Raw genomic sequence first — 23,801 nt, 5'->3', positions numbered from 1 at the left:
AAGGCATTTTTTTTCTCCCACAAAAACGACCATGTATAGTAAGGCATTTTTTTTTCTCCCACAAAAACGACCATGTATAGTAAGGCATTTTTTTTTCTCCCCCAAAAAAATGACCATGTATAGTAAGGCTTTTTTTTTCTCCCAGAAAAACCACCATGTAAAGTAAGGCATTTTTTTTCTCCCAGAAAAACCACCATGTATAGTAAGGCATTTTTTTTCTCCCACAAAAACGACCTAAGGCATTGTTTTTTCTCCCACAAAAACGACCATGTATAGTAAGGTATTTTTTTTCTCCCCCAAAAAAAAGACCATGTATAGTAAGGCTTTTTTTTTCTCCCAGAAAAACCACCATGTAAAGTAAGGCATTTTTTTTCTCACAGAAAAACGACCATGTATAGTAAGGCATTTTTTTTCTCCCAGAAAAAACAACCATGTATAGTAAGGCATTTTTTTTCTCTCACAAAAAAAAATGACCATGTATAGTAAGGCATTTTTTTCTCCCCCAAAAAATGACCATATATAGTAAGGCATTTTTTTCTCCCCAAAAAACGACCATGTATAGTAAGGCATTTCTTTTCAACCAATAAAAAACGACCATGTATAGTAAGGCATTTTTTTTCTCCCAAAAAAAACGACCATGTATAGTAAGGCATTTTTTTCTCTCCCCAAAAAAACGACCATGTATTGTAAGGCATTTATTTCTCCCCAAAAAAAATGACCATGTATAGTAAGGCTTTTTTTTTTCTCCCAGAAAAACCACCATGTAAAGTAAGGCATTTTTTTTCACCCAGAAAAACGACCATGTATAGTAAGGCATTTTTTTTCTCCCCAAAAAAACGACCATGTATAGTAAGGCATTTTTTTTCTCTCCCCAAAAAAATGACCATGTATAGTAAGGCATTTATTTCTCCCAAAAAAATGACCATGTATAGTAAGGCTTTTTTTTTTCGCCCAGAAAAACCACCATGTAAAGTAAGGCATTTTTTTTCACCCAGAAAAACGACCATGTATAGTAAGGCATTTTTTTTTCTCCCACAAAAACGACCATGTATAGTAAGGCATTTTTTTTTCTCCCACAAAAACGACCATGTATAGTAAGGCATTTTTTTTTCTCCCCAAAAAACGACCATGTATAGAAAGGCATTTTTTTTTCTCCCCAAAAAATGACCGTGTATAGTAAGGCATTTTTTTTCTCCCAGAAAAAACGACCATGTATAGTAAGGCATTTTTTTTCTCTCACAAAAAAAACGACCATGTATAGTAAGGCATTTTTTTTTCTCCCACAAAAACGACCATGTATAGTAAGGCATTTTTTTTCTCCCCCAAAAAAATGACCATGTATAGTAAGGCTTTTTTTTTTTCTCCCAGAAAAACCACCATGTAAAGTAAGGCATTTTTTTTCTCCCAGAAAAACGACCATGTATAGTAAGGCTTTTTTTTTTCTCCCACAAAAACGACCATGTATAGTAAGGCATTTTTTTCCCCCAAAAAACGACCATATATATATAGTAAGGCATTTTTTTCTCTCCCAAAAAAAAACGCCCATGAATAGTAAGGCATTTTTTTCTCCCCAAAAAACGACCATGTATAGTAAGGCATTTTTTTTCTCCCAGAAAAAACGACCATGTATAGTAAGGCATTTTTTTTCTCTCACAAAAAAAATGACCATGTATAGTAAGGCATTTTTTTCTCCCCAAAAAAATGACCATGTATAGTAAGGCTTTTTTTTTCTCCCCAAAAAACGACCATGTAGAGTAAGGCATTTTTTTTCTCCCCCCAAAAAAACGACCATGTAGAGTAAGGCATTTTTTTTCTCCCAAAAAAACGACCATGTATAGTAAGGTATTTTTTTCCTCTCCCCAAAAAAAACGACCATGTATAGTAAGGCATTTTTTTTCTCCCAGAAAAACGACCATGTATAGTAAGGCATTTTTTTTCTCTCACAAAAAAAATGACCATGTATAGTAAGGCATTTTTTTCTCCCCCAAAAAATGACCATGTATAGTAAGGCTTTTTTTTTCTCCCCAAAAAACGACCATGTAGAGTAAGGCATTTTTTTTCTCCCCCCAAAAAAACGACCATGTATAGTAAGGCATTTTTTTTTCTCCCACAAAAACGACCATGTATAGTAAGGCATTTTTTTTCTCCCAAAAAAAAATGACCATGTATAGTAAGGCTTTTTTTTTCTCCCAGAAAAACCACCATGTAAAGTAAGGCATTTTTTTTCTCCCAGAAAAACGACCATGTATAGTAAGGCATTTTTTTTCTCCCACAAAAACGACCATGTATAGTAAGGCATTTTTTTTTCTCCCACAAAAACGACCATGTATAGTAAGGTATTTTTTTTCTCCCAAAAAAAAAAGACCATGTATAGTAAGGCTTTTTTTTCTCCCAGAAAAACCACCATGTAAAGTAAGGCATTTTTTTTCTCCCAGAAAAACGACCATGTATAGTAAGGCATTTTTTTTCTCCCAGAAAAAACAACCATGTATAGTAAGGCATTTTTTTTCTCTCACAAAAAAAAATGACCATGTATAGTAAGGCATTTTTTTCTCCCCCAAAAAACGACCATGTATAGTAAGGCATTTTTTTTCTCCCCAAAAAACGACCATGTAGAGTAAGGCATTTTTTTTCTCCCAAAAAAACGACCATGTATAGTAAGGTATTTTTTTCCTCTCCCCCAAAAAAACGACCATGTATAGTAAGGCATTTTTTTTCTCCCAAAAAAAACGACCATGTATAGTAAGGCATTTTTTTCTCTCCCCAAAAAAACGACCATGTATTGTAAGGCATTTATTTCTCCCCAAAAAAAATGACCATGTATAGTAAGGCTTTTTTTTTTCTCCCAGAAAAACCACCATGTATAGTAAGGCATTTTTTTTTCTCCCACAAAAACGACCATGTATAGTAAGGCATTTTTTTTTCTCCCAAAAAAACGACCATGTATAGTAAGGCATTTTTTTCTCCCAAAAAAAAATGACCATGTATAGTAAGGCATTTTTTTTCTCCCCCCCAAAAAATGACCATGTATAGTAAGGCATTTTTTTTCTCCCCAAAAAACGACCATGTATAGTAAGGCTTTTTTTTTCTCCCAGAAAAACCACCATGTAAAGTAAGGCATTTTTTTTCTCCCAGAAAAACGACCATGTATAGTAAGGCATTTTTTTTCTCCCACAAAAACGACCATGTATAGTAAGGCATTTTTTTTTCTCCCACAAAAACGACCATGTATAGTAAGGTATTTTTTTTCTCCCAAAAAAAAAGACCATGTATAGTAAGGCTTTTTTTTTTCTCCCAGAAAAACCACCATGTAAAGTAAGGCATTTTTTTTCTCCCAGAAAAACGACCATGTATAGTAAGGCATTTTTTTTCTCCCAGAAAAAACAACCATGTATAGTAAGGCATTTTTTTTCTCTCACAAAAAAAAATGACCATGTATAGTAAGGTATTTTTTTTCTCCCAAAAAAAAAGACCATGTATAGTAAGGCTTTTTTTTCTCCCAGAAAAACCACCATGTAAAGTAAGGCATTTTTTTCTCTCCCAGAAAAACGACCATGTATAGTAAGGCATTTTTTTTCTCCCACAAAAACGACCATGTATAGTAAGGCATTTTTTTTTCTCCCACAAAAACGACCATGTATAGTAAGGTATTTTTTTTCTCCCCAAAAAAAAGACCATGTATAGTAAGGCTTTTTTTTCTCCCAGAAAAACCACCATGTAAAGTAAGGCATTTTTTTTCTCCCAGAAAAACGACCATGTATAGTAAGGCATTTTTTTTTCTCCCACAAAAACGACCATGTATAGTAAGGTATTTTTTTTCTCCCCAAAAAAAAGACCATGTATAGTAAGGCTTTTTTTTCTCCCAGAAAAACCACCATGTAAAGTAAGGCATTTTTTTTCTCCCAGAAAAACGACCATGTATAGTAAGGCATTTTTTTTTCTCCCACAAAAACGACCATGTATAGTAAGGCATTTTTTTTCTCTCACAAAAAAAAATGACCATGTATAGTAAGGCATTTTTTTCTCCCCCAAAAAATGACCATGTATAGTAAGGCATTTTTTTTCTCCCCAAAAAACGACCATGTATAGTAAGGCATTTCTTTTCAACCAATAAAAAACGACCATGTAGAGTAAGGCATCTTTTTTCTCCCAAAAAAACGACCATGTATAGTAAGGTATTTTTTTCCTCTCCCCCAAAAAAACGACCATGTATAGTAAGGCATTTTTTTTCTCCCAAAAAAAAACGACCATGTATAGTAAGGCATTTTTTTCTCTCCCCAAAAAAATGACCATGTATAGTAAGGCTTTTTTTTTTCTCCCAGAAAAACCACCATGTAAAGTAAGGCATTTTTTTTCACCCAGAAAAACGACCATGTATAGTAAGGCATTTTTTTTTCTCCCACAAAAACGACCATGTATAGTAAGGCATTTTTTTTTCTCCCAAAAAAACGACCATGTATAGTAAGGCATTTTTTTCTCCAAAAAAAAATGACCATGTATAGTAAGGCATTTTTTTTCTCCCCCCCAAAAAATGACCATGTATAGTAAGGCATTTTTTTTCTCCCCAAAAAACGACCATGTATAGTAAGGCTTTTTTTTTCTCCCAAAAAAATGACCATGTATAGTAAGGCTTTTTTTTCTCTCCCAAAAAAACGACCATGTATAGTAAGGTATTTTTTTTCTCTCACAAAAAAACCCGACCATGTATAGTAAGGCGACGACCATGTAAAGTAAGGCACCCCCCCCCCCCCCCCAAAAAAAAACGACCATGTATAGTAAGGCATTTTTTTTCTCTTCCAAAAAAAACGACCATGTATAGTAAGGCATTTTTTTATCCCCCAAAAATGACCATGTATAGTAAGGCATTTTTTTTTCTCCCCAAAAAACGACCATGTATAGTTAGGCATTTTGTTTCTCTCCCCAAAAAAACGACCATGTATAGTAAGGCATTTTTTTTCTCTCCCCAAAAAAACGACCATGCAGGACATGCCCATGTCTCATCATCGCAGTAGTTCAAGCTCTGAAGCAGTCATGCAGAAGTTTGACAAGAACTCAGAGGTTTACAAAATGATCAAAAGGCATTTTTTTATCCCCCAAAAAATGACCATGTATAGTAAGGCATTTTTTTGCTCCCCAAAAAACGACCATGTATAGTAAGGCATTTTTTTTCTCCCAGAAAAAACGACCATGTACAGTAAGGCATTTTTTTTCTCTCCCCAAAAAAACGACCATGTATAGTAAGGCATTTATTTCTCCCCAAAAAAAATGACCATGAATAGTAAGGCTTTTTTTTTTTTTTAAATGACCAAGTATATAGTAAGGCATTTTTTTTTTTTTTTTTTTTAAAGACCATGTATAGTAAGGCTTTTTTTTCCTTTTTTTTTTAAATGACCATGTATAGTAAGGCGGGTTTTTTTTTTTTTTGAAACGACCATGTATAGTAAGGCATTTTTTTCTCCCAAAAAAACGACCATGTATAGAAAGGCGTTTTTTTGTTTTTTTTTTAAACGACCATGTATAGTAAGGCATTTTTTTTCTCCCCAAAAAAACGACCATGTATAGTAAGGCATTTTTTTTTTTTTTAAACGACCATGTATAGTAAGGCGTTTTTTTTTTTTTTTGAACGACCATGTATAGTAAGGCATTTTTTAAAAAACAAACAAAAAAACACCCATGTATAGTAAGGCATTTTCTTTTTTAAACGACCATGTATAGTAAGGCGTGTTTTTTTTTTTTTTTAAACGACCACGTTTTTTCCCCCCCCCAAAAAACGACCATGTATAGTAAGGCACCCCCCCCCAAAAAAAAATGACCATGTATAGGAAGGCATTTTTTTTAAACGACCATGTATAGTAAGGCGTTTTTTTTGTGTGGTTTTTTTTGAACGACCATGTATAGTAAGGCATTTTTTTTAAACGACCATGTATAGTAACGCATCTTTTTTTTTTTAAACGACCACGTATAGTAAGGCGTTTTTTTTTTGTTTTTTTTAAAAGACCATGTATAGTAAGGTTTTTTTAATTATTATTTTTAAACGACCATGTAGAGTAAGGCTTTTTTTTTTTTTTTTTAATAATCGTGTATAGTAAGGCTGATTTTTTTTGTTGTTGTTGTAAATGACCATATTTTTTAAAACGATGTTTAGTAAATTAAAACAGCCATTTATAGTAAAGCTTGTATTTACATTTTTAAAGCTTTTTGTTAAAATTACCATGCTGCGATTAGTAATTATATTTTCCTGTTTTCTGACTCACTTAGAAGGAATCTTGTTAAAGTTAAACAAACAAACAATTAAAGGTGATTGTTTATTGAAGATGCAGAAATGCAATTTTAAATTGACGTACTATGTATACTACGAATAGCCGCCGGGGCATCCAATCCCTTCTTGGTGGGGCCCCTGGAGAATGTTGCTACGCCAGTGGTCCCAGATGAATATTTTTTGGCAGACTTTATTTCGAGCATGTAGAGAAAAACCAAAGCAAAACATAATAATCAAGAAAGAAACAAAAACAGATGTTTAAAATGTGATGACAAAGTAAACACTTTCACATATGCTTGAAAATATACAGTCAAAAATAAAATTATGAGAGAAAGGTGGTCCGTTCCTGGGAATTAAATACTATGAATTACAATAACATTGACATTACTAACACAACTCATACAGAAATTACAATTCTAAAAAGTATTATGAAAACATACGGAAATGTAACCTTCTGGCTGGTAAAATATGTCAGCCCCCATGTCAATGAAGTTGGCAAGATTACATGTTATTTAATTCATTTTTTCACTTGTGGTAATCTGTGTTAAAGGATTCGCCAGGGCATAGATTTTGCTGACACGCCCTGCTGGCATAACATGACACAAAATTATGTTTGTCGTAATGCGGTATTAGTTCTCTTTAGCAGGAAAGTCATCTTGGATTGTTGGCACTGCAAAGTTTACAGGTCATGGCGCAGTTTGTGACAACATTTGAGGTCAGGTTGTAATGACATTTTATCGCAGCAGTGAATGAAACTTGTCTGCCACTGCCGCATTTGTTTGCTTATTCCTCATCAGCATTTATAATCGTACTTTGCTATTTAAAATTATATTTTTAAAGTAGTCACCGAGTGGGTCCGAAAATTAGATGTGAGTTGTGCACTTATTGATGATCCTGTCAGAAAATAAACATAACTTGAGGAACTAAAACCACAATATTTTTTTTACTGTGGTTTTAGTTTACAGTTAATTAGAAGTGTGGCTAATATTCTGATACAATACACTTTTACACTAGTATAAAATACAACCACAATAATAAACATTTCGTTAGCTAACTGTAATATCTCATTAACATGACTTTCAGCATTTGCCGTTAGTTTATAATGTATTGGAAGGTCATATTTCATTGTGTAATCATAAATACAAATTGAAACACAAAACTGTGATACTAAAATGTAAAAATAAATGGTGCTTAAAAGAGGGAAAGACTCTCGAGAAGTTCCAAAGGCAAAAGTCAGGTTGAGTTGACTCGTTTTATTTGTAACATCTTTGATCTGTCTTGTTTGTCTAACCGCCGTGGCTGGGGCAAGATAACACCATTTACCTGGTTAATCATACTTGTTTACAGTGGAGAAGCGCCTTTATAAGGGAGCATCTGACATGGGTCAGTCACATCCATCGCCATGAGGGTGCTCGTGCTAGCCTTGGCTGTGGCCCTTGTGGGTATGTCTTTTCGCTCTTCCAACCTCAAAGTGACAATTTTAAGAGGAGCTATTTTGTACTAAGATGATTGATTTGTAACATTGTTAGACAATTTCTGGTTGCATTTGAATGTAAACTAACTTTTATTCCCATTATCTTTTCAGCTGGCCACCAGGTCAAAATTGGTAAGTAAATCCTTTCTAATAAGAAAACATTTTTCTTTTTCTTCTTTTGGTTGCTACTCCAATTGAAAAGTGTCATTGCGTCTTATTGCAGCTCCAGAGTTTGCTGTTGGAAAAACATACAGCTACAAATATGAAGCACTTCTTATGGGTGGACTTCCCGAGGAGGGTTTGGCTCGGGCTGGGCTCAAAATGAGAAGCAAAGTTCTTATCAGTGCAACGACTCCCAACACCTTCATGCTGAAGGTAGCAAACACTCCTTTTTCATGAAGACGTTCAAATAATGATGCAAAGTTACGTGACTCCTCTGTGTCTCCCTTGTTGTAGCTCCTGGAGCCGGAGCTCTTTGAGTACAGCGGCATCTGGCCCAAAGACGCTTTTGTTCCAGCCCCAAAGCTCACCTCAGCCCTGTCAGCTCAACTCTTGACGCCGCTCAAGTTTGAGTATGCTAACGGTGTTGTCAACAAAGTTTTTGCCCCGGCTGGTGTCTCTACCGCTGTGCTGAACATCATCAGGGGAATCCTCAACATCCTCCAAATTAACATCAAAAAGACGATGAATGTCTATGATCTTCAGGAGGTACGACTAGTCACTTTATGCATTCCATTCTTCATGTCTACAATCTCTCACATGTACTATTTGATTGTGGCGAAATAGGCTGGCGTACAGGGTGTGTGCAAGACTCATTATGTGATCACTGAGGATACCAAGGCTGAGCGTGTCCTTTTGACCAAGACCAAAGACCTGAACCACTGCCAGGAGAGAGTTATCAAGGATATCGGCTTGGCTTATACAGAAAGATGTGCTGAGTGTAAAGTGGTAAGCGTGAGTAATATTAGTTGTCAACCGCAGTGTTATATTTAATAGTGCTGACATCTTTTGTTGTTTGTCTATGTAGCGAGGCAGTGCCCTAAAGGGAACAGCAGCATACAGCTATGTCATGAAACCATCAGACACAGGTGCTCTGATCCTGGAGGCGTCCTCGGTTGAGATGATTCAATTCTCTCCCATCAACATCCTGAACGGTGCTGCCCAGATGGAGGCTAAGTATGTACTCCAAATAAACAACACGTTGTCCAACAAAAGGAGAGTTATTTCAAAAAATGGTGTTCCTCAGGCAAGTCTTGAAATTCCTGGAGATCCAGAAAACTCCAGTGGAGCCCATCAAAGCCGATTACCTCCACCGTGGAAGCCTGCAATATGAGTTTGGCAGTGAGCTGCTTCATACACCCATCCAGCTCCTCAGGATTACCAATGCTGAGGCTCAGGTACTTGACTAATTACTAACCTTAACTTTAAAACGTTTTTGTCTTCACTCTGGTTTACTTTTTGATCAACAGATTGTTGAGATTTTGAGCCACCTGGTGACCAACAACGTGGCCCAAGTGCAAGAAGACGCACCTCTGAAGTTCATTGAGCTCATCCAGCTGTTGCGTTTGGCCAAATATGAGACAATTGAGGCCCTCTGGACACAGTTCAGATCGCGTCTAGCTCATAGGTAGCTGCAACCTGGATCTAAAAATATACCCAATCTCAACCCAAATAATGACTTATGTTATTTTTCTCTTTCAGAGAATGGATCCTGAATACTATCCCTGCCATTGGCACTCATGTTGCACTGAGGTTCATCAAGGAAAAATTTGTTGCTGGTGAGCTGACCTTTGCTGAAACAACTCGGACTCTGATGGTAGCCGTGCATATGGTGACTGCTGACTTGGAAGCAATCAGACTCCTACGGGCAAGTCAATATTACACAGCGTCCTGAGTCATTGTGACAAAAGAAAATCAGGATTTGTGATGTGTGTGTGTTTTTTTTAATGTATTAACCTCAAATTCCAGGAGTTGGGTGACAACCAAAAGGTTATGGAAACTCCAGTTTTGAAAGAGGTTGTTGCACTAGGCTATGGCAGTATGGTTTCTAAATACTGTACAGAGAACCCAACTTGCCCAGTGGACCTCATCAGGGTATGATGGCTTTGTACTTCAGCTTTTCTACAAATGAATTTGTTGTTGTTACATCACCGATATTGTATCCTTTTATTTGCCTCCACAGCCCATCCATGACTGGGTTGCCCGCGCTGTTTCCAAGAGTGATATCAAGGACATAATTCTCACTCTCAAGGTTATGGGTAATGCAGGACATCCTAGCAGCCTCAAGCCAATCTTGAAGGTCTTACCTCGCTTTGGCACTGCTGCTGCTAATCTGCCACTGCAAGTTCATATCGATGGTGTTCTGGCCCTGAGGAACATTGCAAAGAGAGAGCCAAAAATGGTGAAAATTTACACTCTGATTTACTCCGATGACAAAATTCCCTGGAGCTTGTTTGCTTACGAGCAACGGTATTTTTGTGATTAGGTCCAGGAAGTCGCTGTTCAGCTGTTGATGGATAGAGCTCTTCACCCCGAGCTCCGGATGGTTGCTGCCATTGTGCTTTTTGAGACCAAACTGCCAATGGGTCTGGTGACTGCCCTTGCTGATGCCGTCTTGAAAGAACCTAATCTCCAGGTTGCCAGCTTGGTCTACTCTTACATGAAGGCAATGACAAGGTCCACCACTCCTGATTTCGTGCCTGTGTAAGCATTTCAAAAGCAATCCTATTTGCCTTTTACAGTTCTTATACATCACTATCACTTCCAATAGTTTGTTTATTTGACATTTTCGTGTCTTTGCAGTGCTGCAGCCTGCAATGTTGCTGTCAGAATCCTCAGCCCCAAACTTAATAGACTGAGCTATCGCTTCAGCAGAGCGCTCCTTGTTGATGGCTATTACAGTAAGACCCTGACACAATATTAATATACGTAGAGATTTTCCCACTCAGTAAGTTAGTTGATGGCTCCAACATTGTTTCTGCAGGCCCCTGGATGGTGGGTGCTGCTGCCAGTGCTTTCTATGTGAACGAAGCTGCAACTGTTTTGCCGAGATCCATCGTGGCCAAAGCTCGTACCTATTTGGCAGGAGCGTATGCTGATGTCATTGAGGTATAATGACAGCTAAAGCTTGGAGGCTAGGGTGGCATATGATGGTAGATGTTTTCATAATCAAGAATATTTGCCTTATCAGATTGGAGTGAGAACTGAGGGAATCCAGGAAGCCCTTTTGAAGGTCCGAGATCTTCCTGACAGTGCCGATAGGATGACCAGGATGAAAAAAGTTCTCAAGGCTGTAAGTTTGTGTGATCTATTGTATATTAATTCATTCAATGCCATTGACGTGTATAGCCACCAATGGGAGCGAATGAACATATGGCCTTCACAGAATTCATAATACTTGTATGTTGATGCTTCTTTCTGCATCCCAATCCCAGCTCTCCGAATGGAAGGCCCAGCCTTCAAGAAAGCCCCTAGCCTCAGCACATGTGAAACTTTTCGGACAGGAGATCGCCTTTGCCAATGTCGACAAAGCATTGGTTGATCAGTTCATGGCGGTATGTGTCTTCTAACATTGCATGTTGTGAAGACCTCTCAAAGGTCACAACACAAACCCCTAACTCTGTGTCTTATATAATGTCAACAGCTTGTTACCGGACCAGAAGTTCAGTCTTACGGAAGGAAGGCTTTAGATCAGGTAATGGCTGGCACCAAATTGAATTACGCTCATCCAATGCTGATTGCTGAGGTTCGTCGCATCCTGCCCACTGCTGTTGGTCTGCCCATGGAACTCAGTTTCTATACTTCTTCTGTGTTGACTGCGGCCGTTGAACGTAAGCTGGATCTCTGCTTCTCTATCATTGATGTGAAAAATTGATTTACACTGATTAACTTTGTCTCTTTTCCACAGTCCAAGCCACTGTGACACCACCGATAGGTCAGCAATTCCATCCATCCCAGCTCCTCAAGTCTGACATCAGTGTGAGGGCTGCATTTACTCCAAGGTAAATGGATACACTTGATCTAAACTTTTTTGTTTGATATAAAATGCCACAAACATTCTATATTTCTTTGTCTTGCAGTGTTTCCATGCATACATATGCGGTCATGGGTGTTAATATGCCATCGGCCCAGGCAGCTGTGGTCTCAAGAGCCAGAGTTCACACTATTCTCCCAGCAAAGATCGAAGCAAAACTTGACATGATCAAGGGCAACTTCAAGTTTGACTTCCTGCCTGTCCCCGGCATCAATAAGATTGCATCTGCAATGTATGTTACAGTACATTTTTCAGGCAAGTTCTTAATGTTTGTAATTTCTGATGTTCTTGTTTTTGCTGCATCCCAACAGTGTTGAGACCTATGCTGTTGCACGAAATGTGGAAGACCTTGCCGCTGCTAAAATGACACCAATGATTCCAGCCGACTTTAACCCGCAGTCCTCAAAGAAGAGCTCATCCAGGTCTTCCAGGATGATGTCCTCTATGACTGACAGCAAGGTGAGTTTGAGTCCCAGTCCAGTCAGTGTGTTTAACCAACTTCCTGGAAAGTAATATTATTCCTTGGGTTATGCCGTTTCAGTCAGTGTCATCTGAGCTCCTCTCTAACCCGTCGAGCAAAATGAACAAACTCATCAAAGTCTTTGAGAAAAAGCTGTGTGAACAAAGCAAAACCTTTGGAATCAAGGCATGCGCTCTGATCAAATCCCGCAATGCGGCCTTAATCCGACGCGATCCACTATATGCAGTCATTGGAAAACATGCCGTTTTTGTTGAGGTTGCACCAGGTAAGTGTAAAGAATTGATGAAGTCACTGGAATAAATGGTGGTCACTAAAAAGTCAAATTCTGCCTTTGGTTCTAGCTGCTGGACCGGTCATCGAGAAGATTGAAATTGAGGTTCAGGTTGGAGAAAAAGCAGCAGAAAAGATCATCAAAGTCATTGACCTGAGTCAAGATGATGGAATTCTTGATGACAAGAATGTCCTGATGAAACTGAAGAAGATCCTTGTTCCTGGTCGGAATAACCGCACCTCCTCCAGCTCAAGCAGCTCCAGTTCTTCCAGCTCTCGCTCCAGCAGCTCAAGCAGTTCTAGCTCATCCAAGAGCTCTTCGAGTTCCTCTCGCAAAACAAGCAAGGTGACTGACAACCTCGAGGCGACTTCCAAGGCATCCAAGTTGCAACGGCCCAGCAGAAAATCATCCAGCAGCAAATCCAGTGTTAGTTCGAGCAAATCCTCCAGCAGCAAATCCAGTGTTGGTTCGAGCAAATCCTCCAGCAGCAAATCCAGTGTTAGTTCGAGCAAATCCTCCAGCAGCAAGTCCAGTGTTAGTTCGAGCAAATCCTCCAGCAGCAAACCCAGTGTTGGTTCAAGAAAATCCTCTAGCAGCAAATCCAGTGTTAGTTCGAGCAAATCGTCCAGCAGCAGACCCAGTGTTAGTTCGAGCAAATCCTCCAGCAGCAGATCCAGTGTTAGTTCGAGCAAATCCTCCAGCAGCAGATCTAGCCTTCATTCGAGCAAACCGTCCAGCAGCCGCAGCAGCCGCAGCAGCCGCAGCAGCCGCAGCAGCCGCAGCAGCCGCAGCAGCAGCAGCAGCAGCAGCAGCAGCCGCAGCTCTCGGTCAAAGGTGAGACACAAACTACTGAAAGCATCACATTAAGTCTAAAAAGAAAAATAACCGTGTTTTTGTTCTTGTTTTTTTTTTTTTTACAATTTCAGCAAGAACTCTATGACATGAATTTTACCAAGACCCACGTCCACCAGGTATTTCCTGTTGCACATAAAAAATATGAAGAATTTTCCCTTCAGTCAATTGAATACTTTAATACCTTGTTTGCAGCATTCACGATCTAAATCTCAACAAAGCAGCAGGAGCAGTAGCCGCAGTTTTCAAGCCATCTACAATAAGGTGAGCCGCACACCGTCACCAATACCAGTCATATGCATTCAACTGGCAAAAGCTTTCTTGAACCAAATCTTTGTTTTTTATTTTTTATTTTTTTGTTTTTTTTTAAGGATAAGTACCTCACTGGTGCCCCAGCTGTGACCGTCCTCGTCCGTGCTGTGAGAGCCGACCACAAGCCACAAGGATACCAGATTGCAGCTTACTTTGACAGAACGACTTCCCGAGTGCAGATTATTCTTGCCAACCTCGCTGAGAACAGCAACTGGAGAATCTGTGCTGATGCTGTAAAGCTGAGCAACCACAAGCTGATGGTAACAGAACAACATCTGATATATTTTCACCTGATCAAAGTTAACTGCTGGGATGTGACTAACATTTTTAGGCCAAGATTGCCTGGGGTGTTCAATGCAAACAATACCAGGTTGAGATCGCGGCTGACGCTGGTATTGTTGAGCAACTGCCAGCACTGCGTTTGAAGCTGACTTGGGGAAAACTTCCACACAGCGTGAAGTACTATGAAAAGGAGTAAGCGTCATAGTCTAGTGCACATATCGATTACTTTAATTTATCAGAGGGTAACATGTTGATCTTTTTTTTTTTTTTATTACAATGTCCAGGTGGTCTGAATACATTACAAGATTCGTTCTGTGGACCGGAATTAACCAGGCAAAGGTCAAGAATGCTCGAAATGAAATGAAACTGACAGTGGCGGTTGCTACGGAACAAACCCTGAATATTGTCTTCAAAACACCAAAGGTAAACAATGTTTTTGATCACACTTCATCAGTGTCACTCAGATTCCAAATCACAACCTGTCATTTACAGAGAACCATCTTCGAAAAAGGCATGTTGATTCCCATTTCTCTGCCCTTTGGAAACACTGCATCAGAGCTGCAGCCGTACCGGGACAGCTGGGTTGACATCATCTCCTACATGGTCAGCAAGGCTCATGCAGGTAAAACCGTTCTTTTCCATTTAAGGGTCTTAGTTCACAATTTGTAACTTGAATTTAAAGGGTAAGTCAACTAAGTAAACAATTCTTGACAATAATATGTTATATTTGACCTAATTAATCTAAACATGACATGCTGATTAATATTACATTTGTGGAAAAAGAGTTATGCAGCAAAATCCGGTCATTTATCCATCTCAGGGGGCGGCCATTTTACCACTTGCTGTAAACTGACGATGATATCACAGTTGTGCAGGGCTCAGTCAACGACCAATCACAGCTCACCTGTTTTCTGAAGTTGATCTGTGATTGGTTGTTCCCTGAGCAACTGTGATGTCATATTCACTCAATGGCAAGTGGCAAAATGGCCGCCTTCTTGATAAAAACTGCTGGATTTTGCTGCTTAACTCATATTCCACTTTCACAATATTAACCAGAATACTGTATTTAGACTAGTGGGCTGCATAGAACATATTGTCAAGAATTCTTGGGGGGATTGACTTCCCCTTTAAGTTGGACTGGATGTCACAAGCCTCACAAACCCTGTGGTTAATATCAACCAATCTGCTTACTTTGCCCAGCTGAGTGTAAAGTAATCAAGGACACATTGGTCACATTCAACAACAAGAAGTTCAAGGCAGAGATGCCTCACTCCTGCTCCCAGGTTTTGGCTCAGGATTGTACCAGAGAGGCTAAATTCATGGTTCTGCTGAAGAGAGACCAAGAACATGAACAACACATGCTCATTGTGAAGATTGCAGATATGTAAGAAAGTATTCACAACCAAAAGTGAACACGGAAAGCCAAAAATGTAAACATTATTCACGTCTGATTTAATATTCATCAGTGAGGTGGACATGTATCTGAAGGACCGTGTTGCTATGGTGAGGGTTAACAACAAAGAAATCCCTCTGAGTGATCTGCCATACCGTCATCCATCAGGTTTGCTCTTTCTTCCTCTTGAAGTCATGCTTCAGGTGTTGCAGGTCACCACTTAATAAACTGTTTGTTGGTGTGTTTGTTTCAGTTGACATTCAGATCAGACGAAGCGGAGAGGGCATCGCTCTCCACGCTCCCAAACTGGGTCTTCAGGAAGTGTACTTTGACGCCGAGCTCCAAAGGGTAATGAGTTCAAAGTCGAGCGCAGCGACAACATGCAGGAAAGTGACCCTGCTCACATTGTTCATTTGTCTAGGTTAAAGTCGTGGACTGGATGAGAGGACAGACCTGCGGCATCTGCGGAAAAGCCGATGGGGAGATCAGACAGGAGTACCGCACTCCCAATACACGTTTGAGCAAGAACGCAGTAAGCTATGCTCATTCCTGGGTTCTGCCTGCCGAGAGCTGCCGGGACACCACAGGTAAATTGTTGCATTTAACCATTGATACGATATGTGCCAACTAACAAGTTGTGCTAACCTCTTCTAGAGTGCTACATGAAGCTTGAGTCTGTGAAGCTGGAGAAGCAGATGATAGTCCACGGCCAAGAGTCCAAGTGTTTCTCTGTCGAGCCCGTGCTGCGCTGCCTGCCTGGCTGCATGCCCCTGAGAACCACCTCTGTCTCGATTGGCTTCCACTGCCTACCAGCTGGTGAGTCAGTGACAATGTTTACTAGATGCCGCTCTAAATTTCAATCACCTTCATTGCCAACCACCTGTATACTGTTGCAGATACCCGTCTGAACCGTGCTGAGGGAATGAGCAGCATCTTCGAGAAGAGTGCGGACCTGAGAGAAACAACCGAAGCCCACTTAGCCTGCCGTTGCACTGCTCAATGTGCTTAGTCAGTCCCACAACGTTTATTTCCATTGATACCCCTACTCTCTATCACAATAAAGTGTAAACTTAAAACGGCAAGACCTGTGTGATGTGTGGAATTTATGTGGTATGCTGTTTTTACTCTGGACGGGCTGCAAGTCAAATATTTGACTTAAAATGAGACTAGTAGCGCGGTCATTTATCACAAATCTATCCTCACATTTACAAAAAGCTACAAACACACACTGAAAAGCATCTGCTAAAGCTAACTGACGAGCATTCCTAAAACCTCACCAAATTCACCAAACACCCACCTGTAATAGAAGAATGTCAGGCAATATCTGTTGTGTCTGCTTACACAATGAAACGGAGACAAGCCGTGGTTACTCATAATACTCAACATCCTCTTCATTGTAAAAATGATCACTAAGTGTGTTGAGGAAAACTTCCTATTAATGTTTCGCTTAAGACTAGTGCCAGCAGGTATGCAATTACCGACTCACTGAAGCTTTCAGGTCAAATATGGTCAGATCTTATTTAAAAAACAAACAAAAAAATCTCTTCTAACAATCCACGTAACACAACCATTCCAAACCATTGCAAACCATTCCATCTCCTCTATTCTTTTTAATCCAACATATTTTTTGGTACATACTGCAGCAACTAGCAAATAACGACTCTGTTGTTAGCTTGGTGGTAGAGTTGTACAAATTCCGACTGTCATTGAAGGTATCGGAATGTGATTGGCTGAACAAGTGTCTGTATGTATTTGAATGAATAAGTCGGGGTGGAGCAGTGGGCTGGAATCTGTGCAATTAAGGACGATTGGAAGAGTGAGTGAGTGAGTGAGTGAGTGAGCGAGCGAGCGAGTTTGTTTGGAGGTGTACACAAATTTTTCTTTTTTATTTCAACGACTTACTTTTTTTTTTTTAAGTAAATACAATACAAATACAGTCAAATACAGTTTGTTGCACACACAGCATGTTGAGGCTGAAAAAATATCAATGATGTCATCGATTAGTCGATGTTCACTTGACTATTGTCACTTTAGCTTCAAGCAACAAAAACTCTATTCGTTCAACCCCTAATTTTCAGGTATTGTAATTAACAGTGCAGAATTACATTTTCACTCGTCTGTATTAAGAATGACCACAACAAGTCAGCATTAGAGTAAGCTAGCAACCAATCTTTCACAATTGTAGAGGTATGATGAGATCTAAAACTGTGCACTCTTCCAAGTTTAATTCAATCTGAAGTTGACATGCCACTGAATAAAGGAAACGCACCAACGCCAAAGTTCTGTGTGCATGTGATTGAGCCATAATGTGACCTAACCTTTATCCTGTCCATTTCTTTGACAGGCACTACTGAAACCTTTACAAACTTTTCTTGCAAGTTAAAAGATTCTCTGAAAAGTCAACTTTCCTAACCTGTATACCACATCTTTAACCACTACGTAATACGCCATCTGGTCAAGGATAGATTAAAAATTTTCTGCTTTCAAATACAGGAAGGAAGAGTGCTGTTCAAGTAAATTTGATTCCATTGTTCAACCTCTCCGTTTTCATTGTTATTGTCAAGTAACTGTGCTTTTGTTTTCTCATCTAGCATTTCTCTTCCTCACTCAACGTTTCATCCCTTGCACGTTTCTAAGTTTTATCATATTTTTGTTTGAACAGGTGTCTTTCCTGTGGATAGTAATATCAGTCTGACAATCAATGAAGCTAAATTCTGAGCAAACCTTCATTGGTCTTTTGCTACACTAACAGTGACTACCAGAAGACTGAATATTCTCAGTGGAACTATTTAATGGATACCGGAAAGATTAACACAAGGCCTTGGAGACTTTTTTTAATGGTCCCTACTTTTATACAGCCTTAGCTGTGCCCACATAGTAGTAGCAGGCTGCCCAGGGCAGCATTCGCCGAGGGGCAAAATAAATAAATGGCACCCTCTACTGGAAAAGACTCAAAGAACTGGCACAGTTTTTGTTTAAATTATTTTTTTTTCAAACCGGCACCCTTTGGCTCTTTTGCACAAAACGACATAATGTCATGTCCACTTGGGATTTTGCGGTTTACCATCTTTTCAGGTTTGGGGAATGTCCAAAGCCGTCTATGCAATGTTTCAGTGAAAATCAGAGTATATGAGGCTATTTTTTATTTATTTATGTTTTTATGTTGTTTTGTTCAGTTCATGATCTGTGTCTTATATGTGTTGAATGTATATACAGTTTTAATATGAATTTTATTTAAAAAGTACTTTAAAACAACCATTGCTGCATACAAAATGTTGTACGTGGAGTAAAAATCAGTCATGCATTAGACAGGTAAAACAAAATAACAAAATCCCTATAAAAACACATGAAAAAAAATAAATCTATTCTACACCATGTCAAACATTAGATTGAAAGGACAAAGAGCTCCCAGAATTAGATTACAAAGATTCATCTCTTCTTTTACAGTAAGATGGGTTCATCCTCATCACGTTAAGCAGCCATATATTCACAATGTGACCTTTTTTCATGTTTCTTTATGGACCCGAAGCAGATAATGTGTACACTTCCCATGTCTGTCGGAATTAATTGGACATAAATGATTAAGTCAAACAGAAATTTGGGGGAAAATTCAAACACACATGCAACACTTTTTAAAAAATGTCTTCATGCATTTTTTTTTTTAACCTTAATTGCTTCTCAAACAGCATCTAAGACGATAATTAATTTGGCACATTCCATACTAATGTCATCCAATGCTAAGGGGCAGTCAGTGTCATCAGATAATGCTGTTTATTATTTTCACATGTACAAATCAAAAAAGATAAAAACTATCAGGTGCCCACTGTTAAGGGTCAGGGTTGAGGATTGAAATGCACAAAGTAGCGAGGGATGTTTGCACAATGTCAAACCAAAAAGGAGTTTAGTTCCAAAAGAAAAAAAACAAACAAGAACTTGAAATCTAAACAAACAAAAGCCCCCAAAAAGCGGATACAAAGTAACACATTAAAACTCACCAGGGGAAAATGACAGGGCTAATGATAGAGACTATAGTCAGGTTTCCATCCAAATGTTTCAAAATTTTTATGTGAATTTTGATGACATCACATCAGAGTCATATAATATGTCATACATATAAAGAATGACACGGACGTCTGTTTGAGACTTTTCCACTTGCTTCTGAGTATTGTCCACGGCTTGTCAAAACCTTTCGGCATCATTTGGTTTTGTAAACTGTTGATAAACAGTAATATTTCTTTGCTGTTTTCTGTCTAAAATTGCAATGTTTTTTTTCTTTAATTAATTCTAAAAAGAATAGCATTTTTTGGTCTCCTCAAACATATTTTATTTTATCATCCACCATTTTTTTGTGACTAAAAACATACGTGTGACGTAGTACCCGGTCAAAACGTACAACGTATATCCGGTCTTGTAGTCGCTTATTCGCAAAAGCGTTTTCCATTGCCCAAAATGTGCATTTTTCTTTTTTCGATACACGCCAAAATCCACCCCCTCCAAGCGCAAAAATGTTTTCTTGAGAATTTATTTATTTTTCCCCCAAAATTTCTGCCGTTTCCATTCAGTTTCTTTTTCGCAATTGTTAAAAATTCAGATAAAAATAGGTGGCTGGAAACCCCACTTGTGGGTAAACACAAAACAATCCAACAAAGACCGAACAGGAGCAAGGAACATATGCTGCATTTGATGATGCTCGGAAGTCTGACTTTTCCGAGTTCAAACCGGAAGGGTGTATGGGAACGCCCCCTTGAACTCGGAAATTCCACTTGCTAAGTTGGAAGAAAAAATGGACAACGACTTCACCGGCGGACTACAATGTGACGTCACTCTGAATGCAAAACACAATTTACTCGATTATAAAACTAAATAGCTTTCTTCATTCATAAATATTTGACATAACTCCATGTAACGCATCGTACGTACGTATTGCCGCTATCTCCCTGCATAAAATTATACGATCAACTACTTAAGTGTATGAAATGCTTATGAAATAAGATTAAAACTATAAATGAAGCCAAATTGCAAAAAGGTAAGTTTTCTAGAGATCAAAATGAGTTTTGAGGACCAAAATAAAAAGCTAATTTATCACTATCTGGCATTTTGGTTCTTTACGTTCGCCTCGAAGGCTTTCAGGTCTGAACATGGAAAAACCAACTTGGATATATCCGACTTCCGACCATCCTTGAATGCAGCATAACCACTGATCTGATCCAAGACTTTTGAAGCCACGAGGCCGCCATATTACTCCTCTCATTAAACCAGGGGTGTCAAACTCATGTTAGCTCAGGGGCCGCATGGAGGAAAATATGTTACCAAGTGGACTGCATCGGTAAAATAACGGTATATAACTTAAAAGCAATTACCGTCATTTATACGCAGAGTTGTGGACAAGCTCTAAATTACGGAGCTCAGCTGTAATCACATTGTTCCGAAAAATAACACAAATGCAAATTGAACGTGGCAACACTTTGCCGGTATACGTTCTGGACGTGTTAAATCGACCTGTTTTGCATATATATTTTCCCAGAATGCATTGCGTGGCACAGTTAATGACATTATAAGAACGCTAATCCTTGTCATATGTATTTGTGTTACCAGTCATTGAATTTGTGTCGTATTTAACACGTTTCTCAGTCTATGTCTACAATTTAAAAAAAATATATGAAATAATAATAATAATAATAATAATAATAATTAAACAAATTGTAACTAAGTTGTGTGTAAAATAATTACATCGAGGACCATTGCCCCGTACAAGTTGAATTGCTCATCTGAAGACCGCTTGTGAAATTCCAAATTTTATATATTTTGATTGTGGCCGGCTGATTAATTTGTCCGACATTACAATTTATTTGTATTTTTTTAACTTTACAAAATCATCTCGCGGGCCGGATTAAACCCCTTTGCGGGCCTGATCCAGCCCGCGGGCCGTATATTTGACACCTCTGCATTAAACGTTTTTCGACATACGATCCTATACATTTACAATATCAAAATGCAAGCAAAGTAACGAGACAATGAGAAACACCTGGACATACATGACACAAGTGACAGAGAGAGATGATTGGTAGACATGAACGGGTAGACCAGGACAGGTGTAAACAATACACTTAAGACAAGACATTAAACAAAACCAAATCCAAATGCAAACACAGACCTTGACACCCACATTATGATTAAAAAAAAAAAGAAAAGAAAAACCTGAGAAGGATTATTATGTTGAAAATTGTGATTATGCAAATTCACTTAGGTCACTTAGGTATTCGAAGACTTGACAGCCACATTTTTTAGATAAAGCACTGAAAAAGTGTAGGACGCATTTGTAGCTGTAAGCAACTGTGGGAAACATTTATTTTTCATTTCATTAGATGGCATCTTTATTTAAGATACTGTATTTTTAAAACTTCAGGTGACATTACCTGTTAAACATTTGTGTCATTATCATTACAAAATTACTAAGCGATAAAACATTTACAAACGTTAAGCTGCACTACCTGATTTTGTTATTGTCTTGTAAAAACAAAGTGCAATAAAAGCATAATAACTCCAATTTTTAGTACATGTACCCTGTCTTGGCTGTGGGGTTCGGGTTGAGGGACACTCAGTGTGGCTGTCCACCCAGAGAGTCATTCATGCCAGAACCACCACTGGCTATAGTGGTATATTTTACACAGATATTGAATGTGTACTATTAGAATAATTATTTTATAAATACATTTGTGTCATGGTAGACATTGCGTGTGTGTGTGTGTGTGTGTTTTTAAATTGCCCTTGTGTGTTCTGCAAAGGTTGAATCAAGACAACAAGACATGCCCTGTAGAGTTGCACTGATTCAACCTTTGCAGATTACCATGACCTGGATGACTGAGAATCTACACGGACATATTGCGGCTTGTGTGTGTTTGTCTGTCTTTCTGTTCCTGCTTGATCTGCCGATTCGTTCTCAACGTACGTTTCCCCAAGGTTTCAAGCAGATTCGATTAGACCACTAATGACTGTGCCCAATGACTTACTGCGACCTAGCAACAACATAGCCTTATGAGGAAAAAATAATCAGAGCTATTCTGTTGGTCCACATTGCTTTGATCTTTTTTTTTTTTTTTTAATACAGTATCTTGTGGACTACTTTGACAATTGTTAAAATGTCATGTCATCCATGGTCACACTGACCACATCAAATAAAGTGAGCAAACAACCATAGTCATTGTGCCCTGTTGGTGTGAACTTTGAAACCAAATTTCAACAATGTGACACAGATGTGACAGACGGACGGTTAGTTTCATTAATTGTAAGAAATATCATTATAAAGTTATAAGATACATTAATATAACCTCAGCAGTGTAACAATAATACATTTAGTTAAAATAAAACAAAAATTAACCGCATGTTTAGGTCTATTCAGTGAAACAAACAGATTTGCCATCCAATTTCAAGTCAAATTTGATATTTGTCTGAATATGTTCTAATGCTTCTGTAATAAATGGCCCCTGTTAGGGATGCAATTGGTGTTTTCTTGACATTGATTTGAATAAATGACAAATCTATTGAAAGCCCCAAATTAAATTTGTGACCAAATTTTGAGTTGAAATAAAATGTTAATTGTTAAATATGTGTCTTCTATATAAAAATTAAACAAATGCCAAAATTTAGTTGTAATTTATTTTATTTATCTATCTATGTTAAAGTGTTAATCACAATAAATTATTACATTAATCATGTTAAAGGTAGCACGGGTTGTGTTTGAGCAATAAACATAACTACACGCATTAAAGTAAAGCATTTAATAAATGTTTGCATATGACATTCGAATATTTGTTCATGTCAAACTATTGGGGTCATTTTTATTCCAATTTTAAGTTATGCAAGTAATTAACTGACTAGAAAAAGAAAAGGATGAGCATGTGCAGTGGATCTTTTTTTTTTTTTTTTGAAGAAGTTCTCATAACATTAAATGTCGAGAAAAAAAATAACATAACAGGTGCTCTTTAAATTTGGCGGGCAAAAAATGTTAAGTGATTAATCTTGATATGATAAAAAACATGTAGCTGTTTTATTTATTTCTATATATGTGTGTATATACATATATATATACATATATACATATATACATATACACACACACACATATATACACACACATACATATATATATATATATATATATATATATATATCAAAGCATTTGTCTTGCACTATTTATAACTTCTACATAATGTAGAATATTATAATCAATTATAAATTGGAAACAGAAGCATGACTGAGATAGGGTAATATAGTAATAATGATAATGTAAATATGTACAATATATTCAACATTCATTCTGTCATTTCCAGCTAAGCTATAAAAATCAATTTAACAAATAAAAATGAACTTTAATCAAAAATGTTTCTATATAGTATGAATAAATGTGGAATTTTCTTTTGATGGCTCAGTCTCAAGAAGACAGC

The 23,801-nt window shown here is 38.0% G+C and overlaps 1 protein-coding gene across 1 annotated transcript; it reads left to right on the top strand.

Annotated features, from left to right (window-relative positions):
- The first annotated feature begins 7,588 nt into the window (after positions 1-7,588).
- Positions 7,589-16,439, top strand: LOC144027127 (vitellogenin-2-like). The gene is made up of 34 exons (XM_077534424.1): positions 7,589-7,701; positions 7,845-7,865; positions 7,957-8,108; positions 8,190-8,441; positions 8,520-8,681; positions 8,761-8,909; positions 8,980-9,130; positions 9,203-9,360; positions 9,435-9,600; positions 9,702-9,827; positions 9,916-10,134; positions 10,219-10,436; positions 10,536-10,633; positions 10,717-10,841; positions 10,924-11,025; positions 11,168-11,287; positions 11,377-11,563; positions 11,641-11,734; positions 11,813-11,998; positions 12,078-12,225; positions 12,308-12,512; positions 12,589-13,352; positions 13,445-13,489; positions 13,566-13,634; positions 13,742-13,942; positions 14,014-14,156; positions 14,249-14,387; positions 14,457-14,586; positions 15,165-15,348; positions 15,431-15,525; positions 15,611-15,705; positions 15,779-15,944; positions 16,012-16,173; positions 16,254-16,439. Exons 1-34 carry the CDS (start codon positions 7,662-7,664, stop codon positions 16,364-16,366), a joined length of 5,385 nt encoding a protein of 1,794 aa, XP_077390550.1. The 5' UTR covers positions 7,589-7,661; the 3' UTR covers positions 16,367-16,439.
- The last annotated feature ends 7,362 nt before the right edge of the window (positions 16,440-23,801 follow it).

The sequence above is a fragment of the Festucalex cinctus genome, chromosome 10 (assembly GCF_051991245.1).
Source record: "Festucalex cinctus isolate MCC-2025b chromosome 10, RoL_Fcin_1.0, whole genome shotgun sequence".
Taxonomy (NCBI): Eukaryota; Metazoa; Chordata; class Actinopteri; order Syngnathiformes; family Syngnathidae; genus Festucalex; species Festucalex cinctus.
Note: the sequence above shows the minus strand (reverse complement) of the source record. Positions and strands in the feature narration are given on the sequence as shown.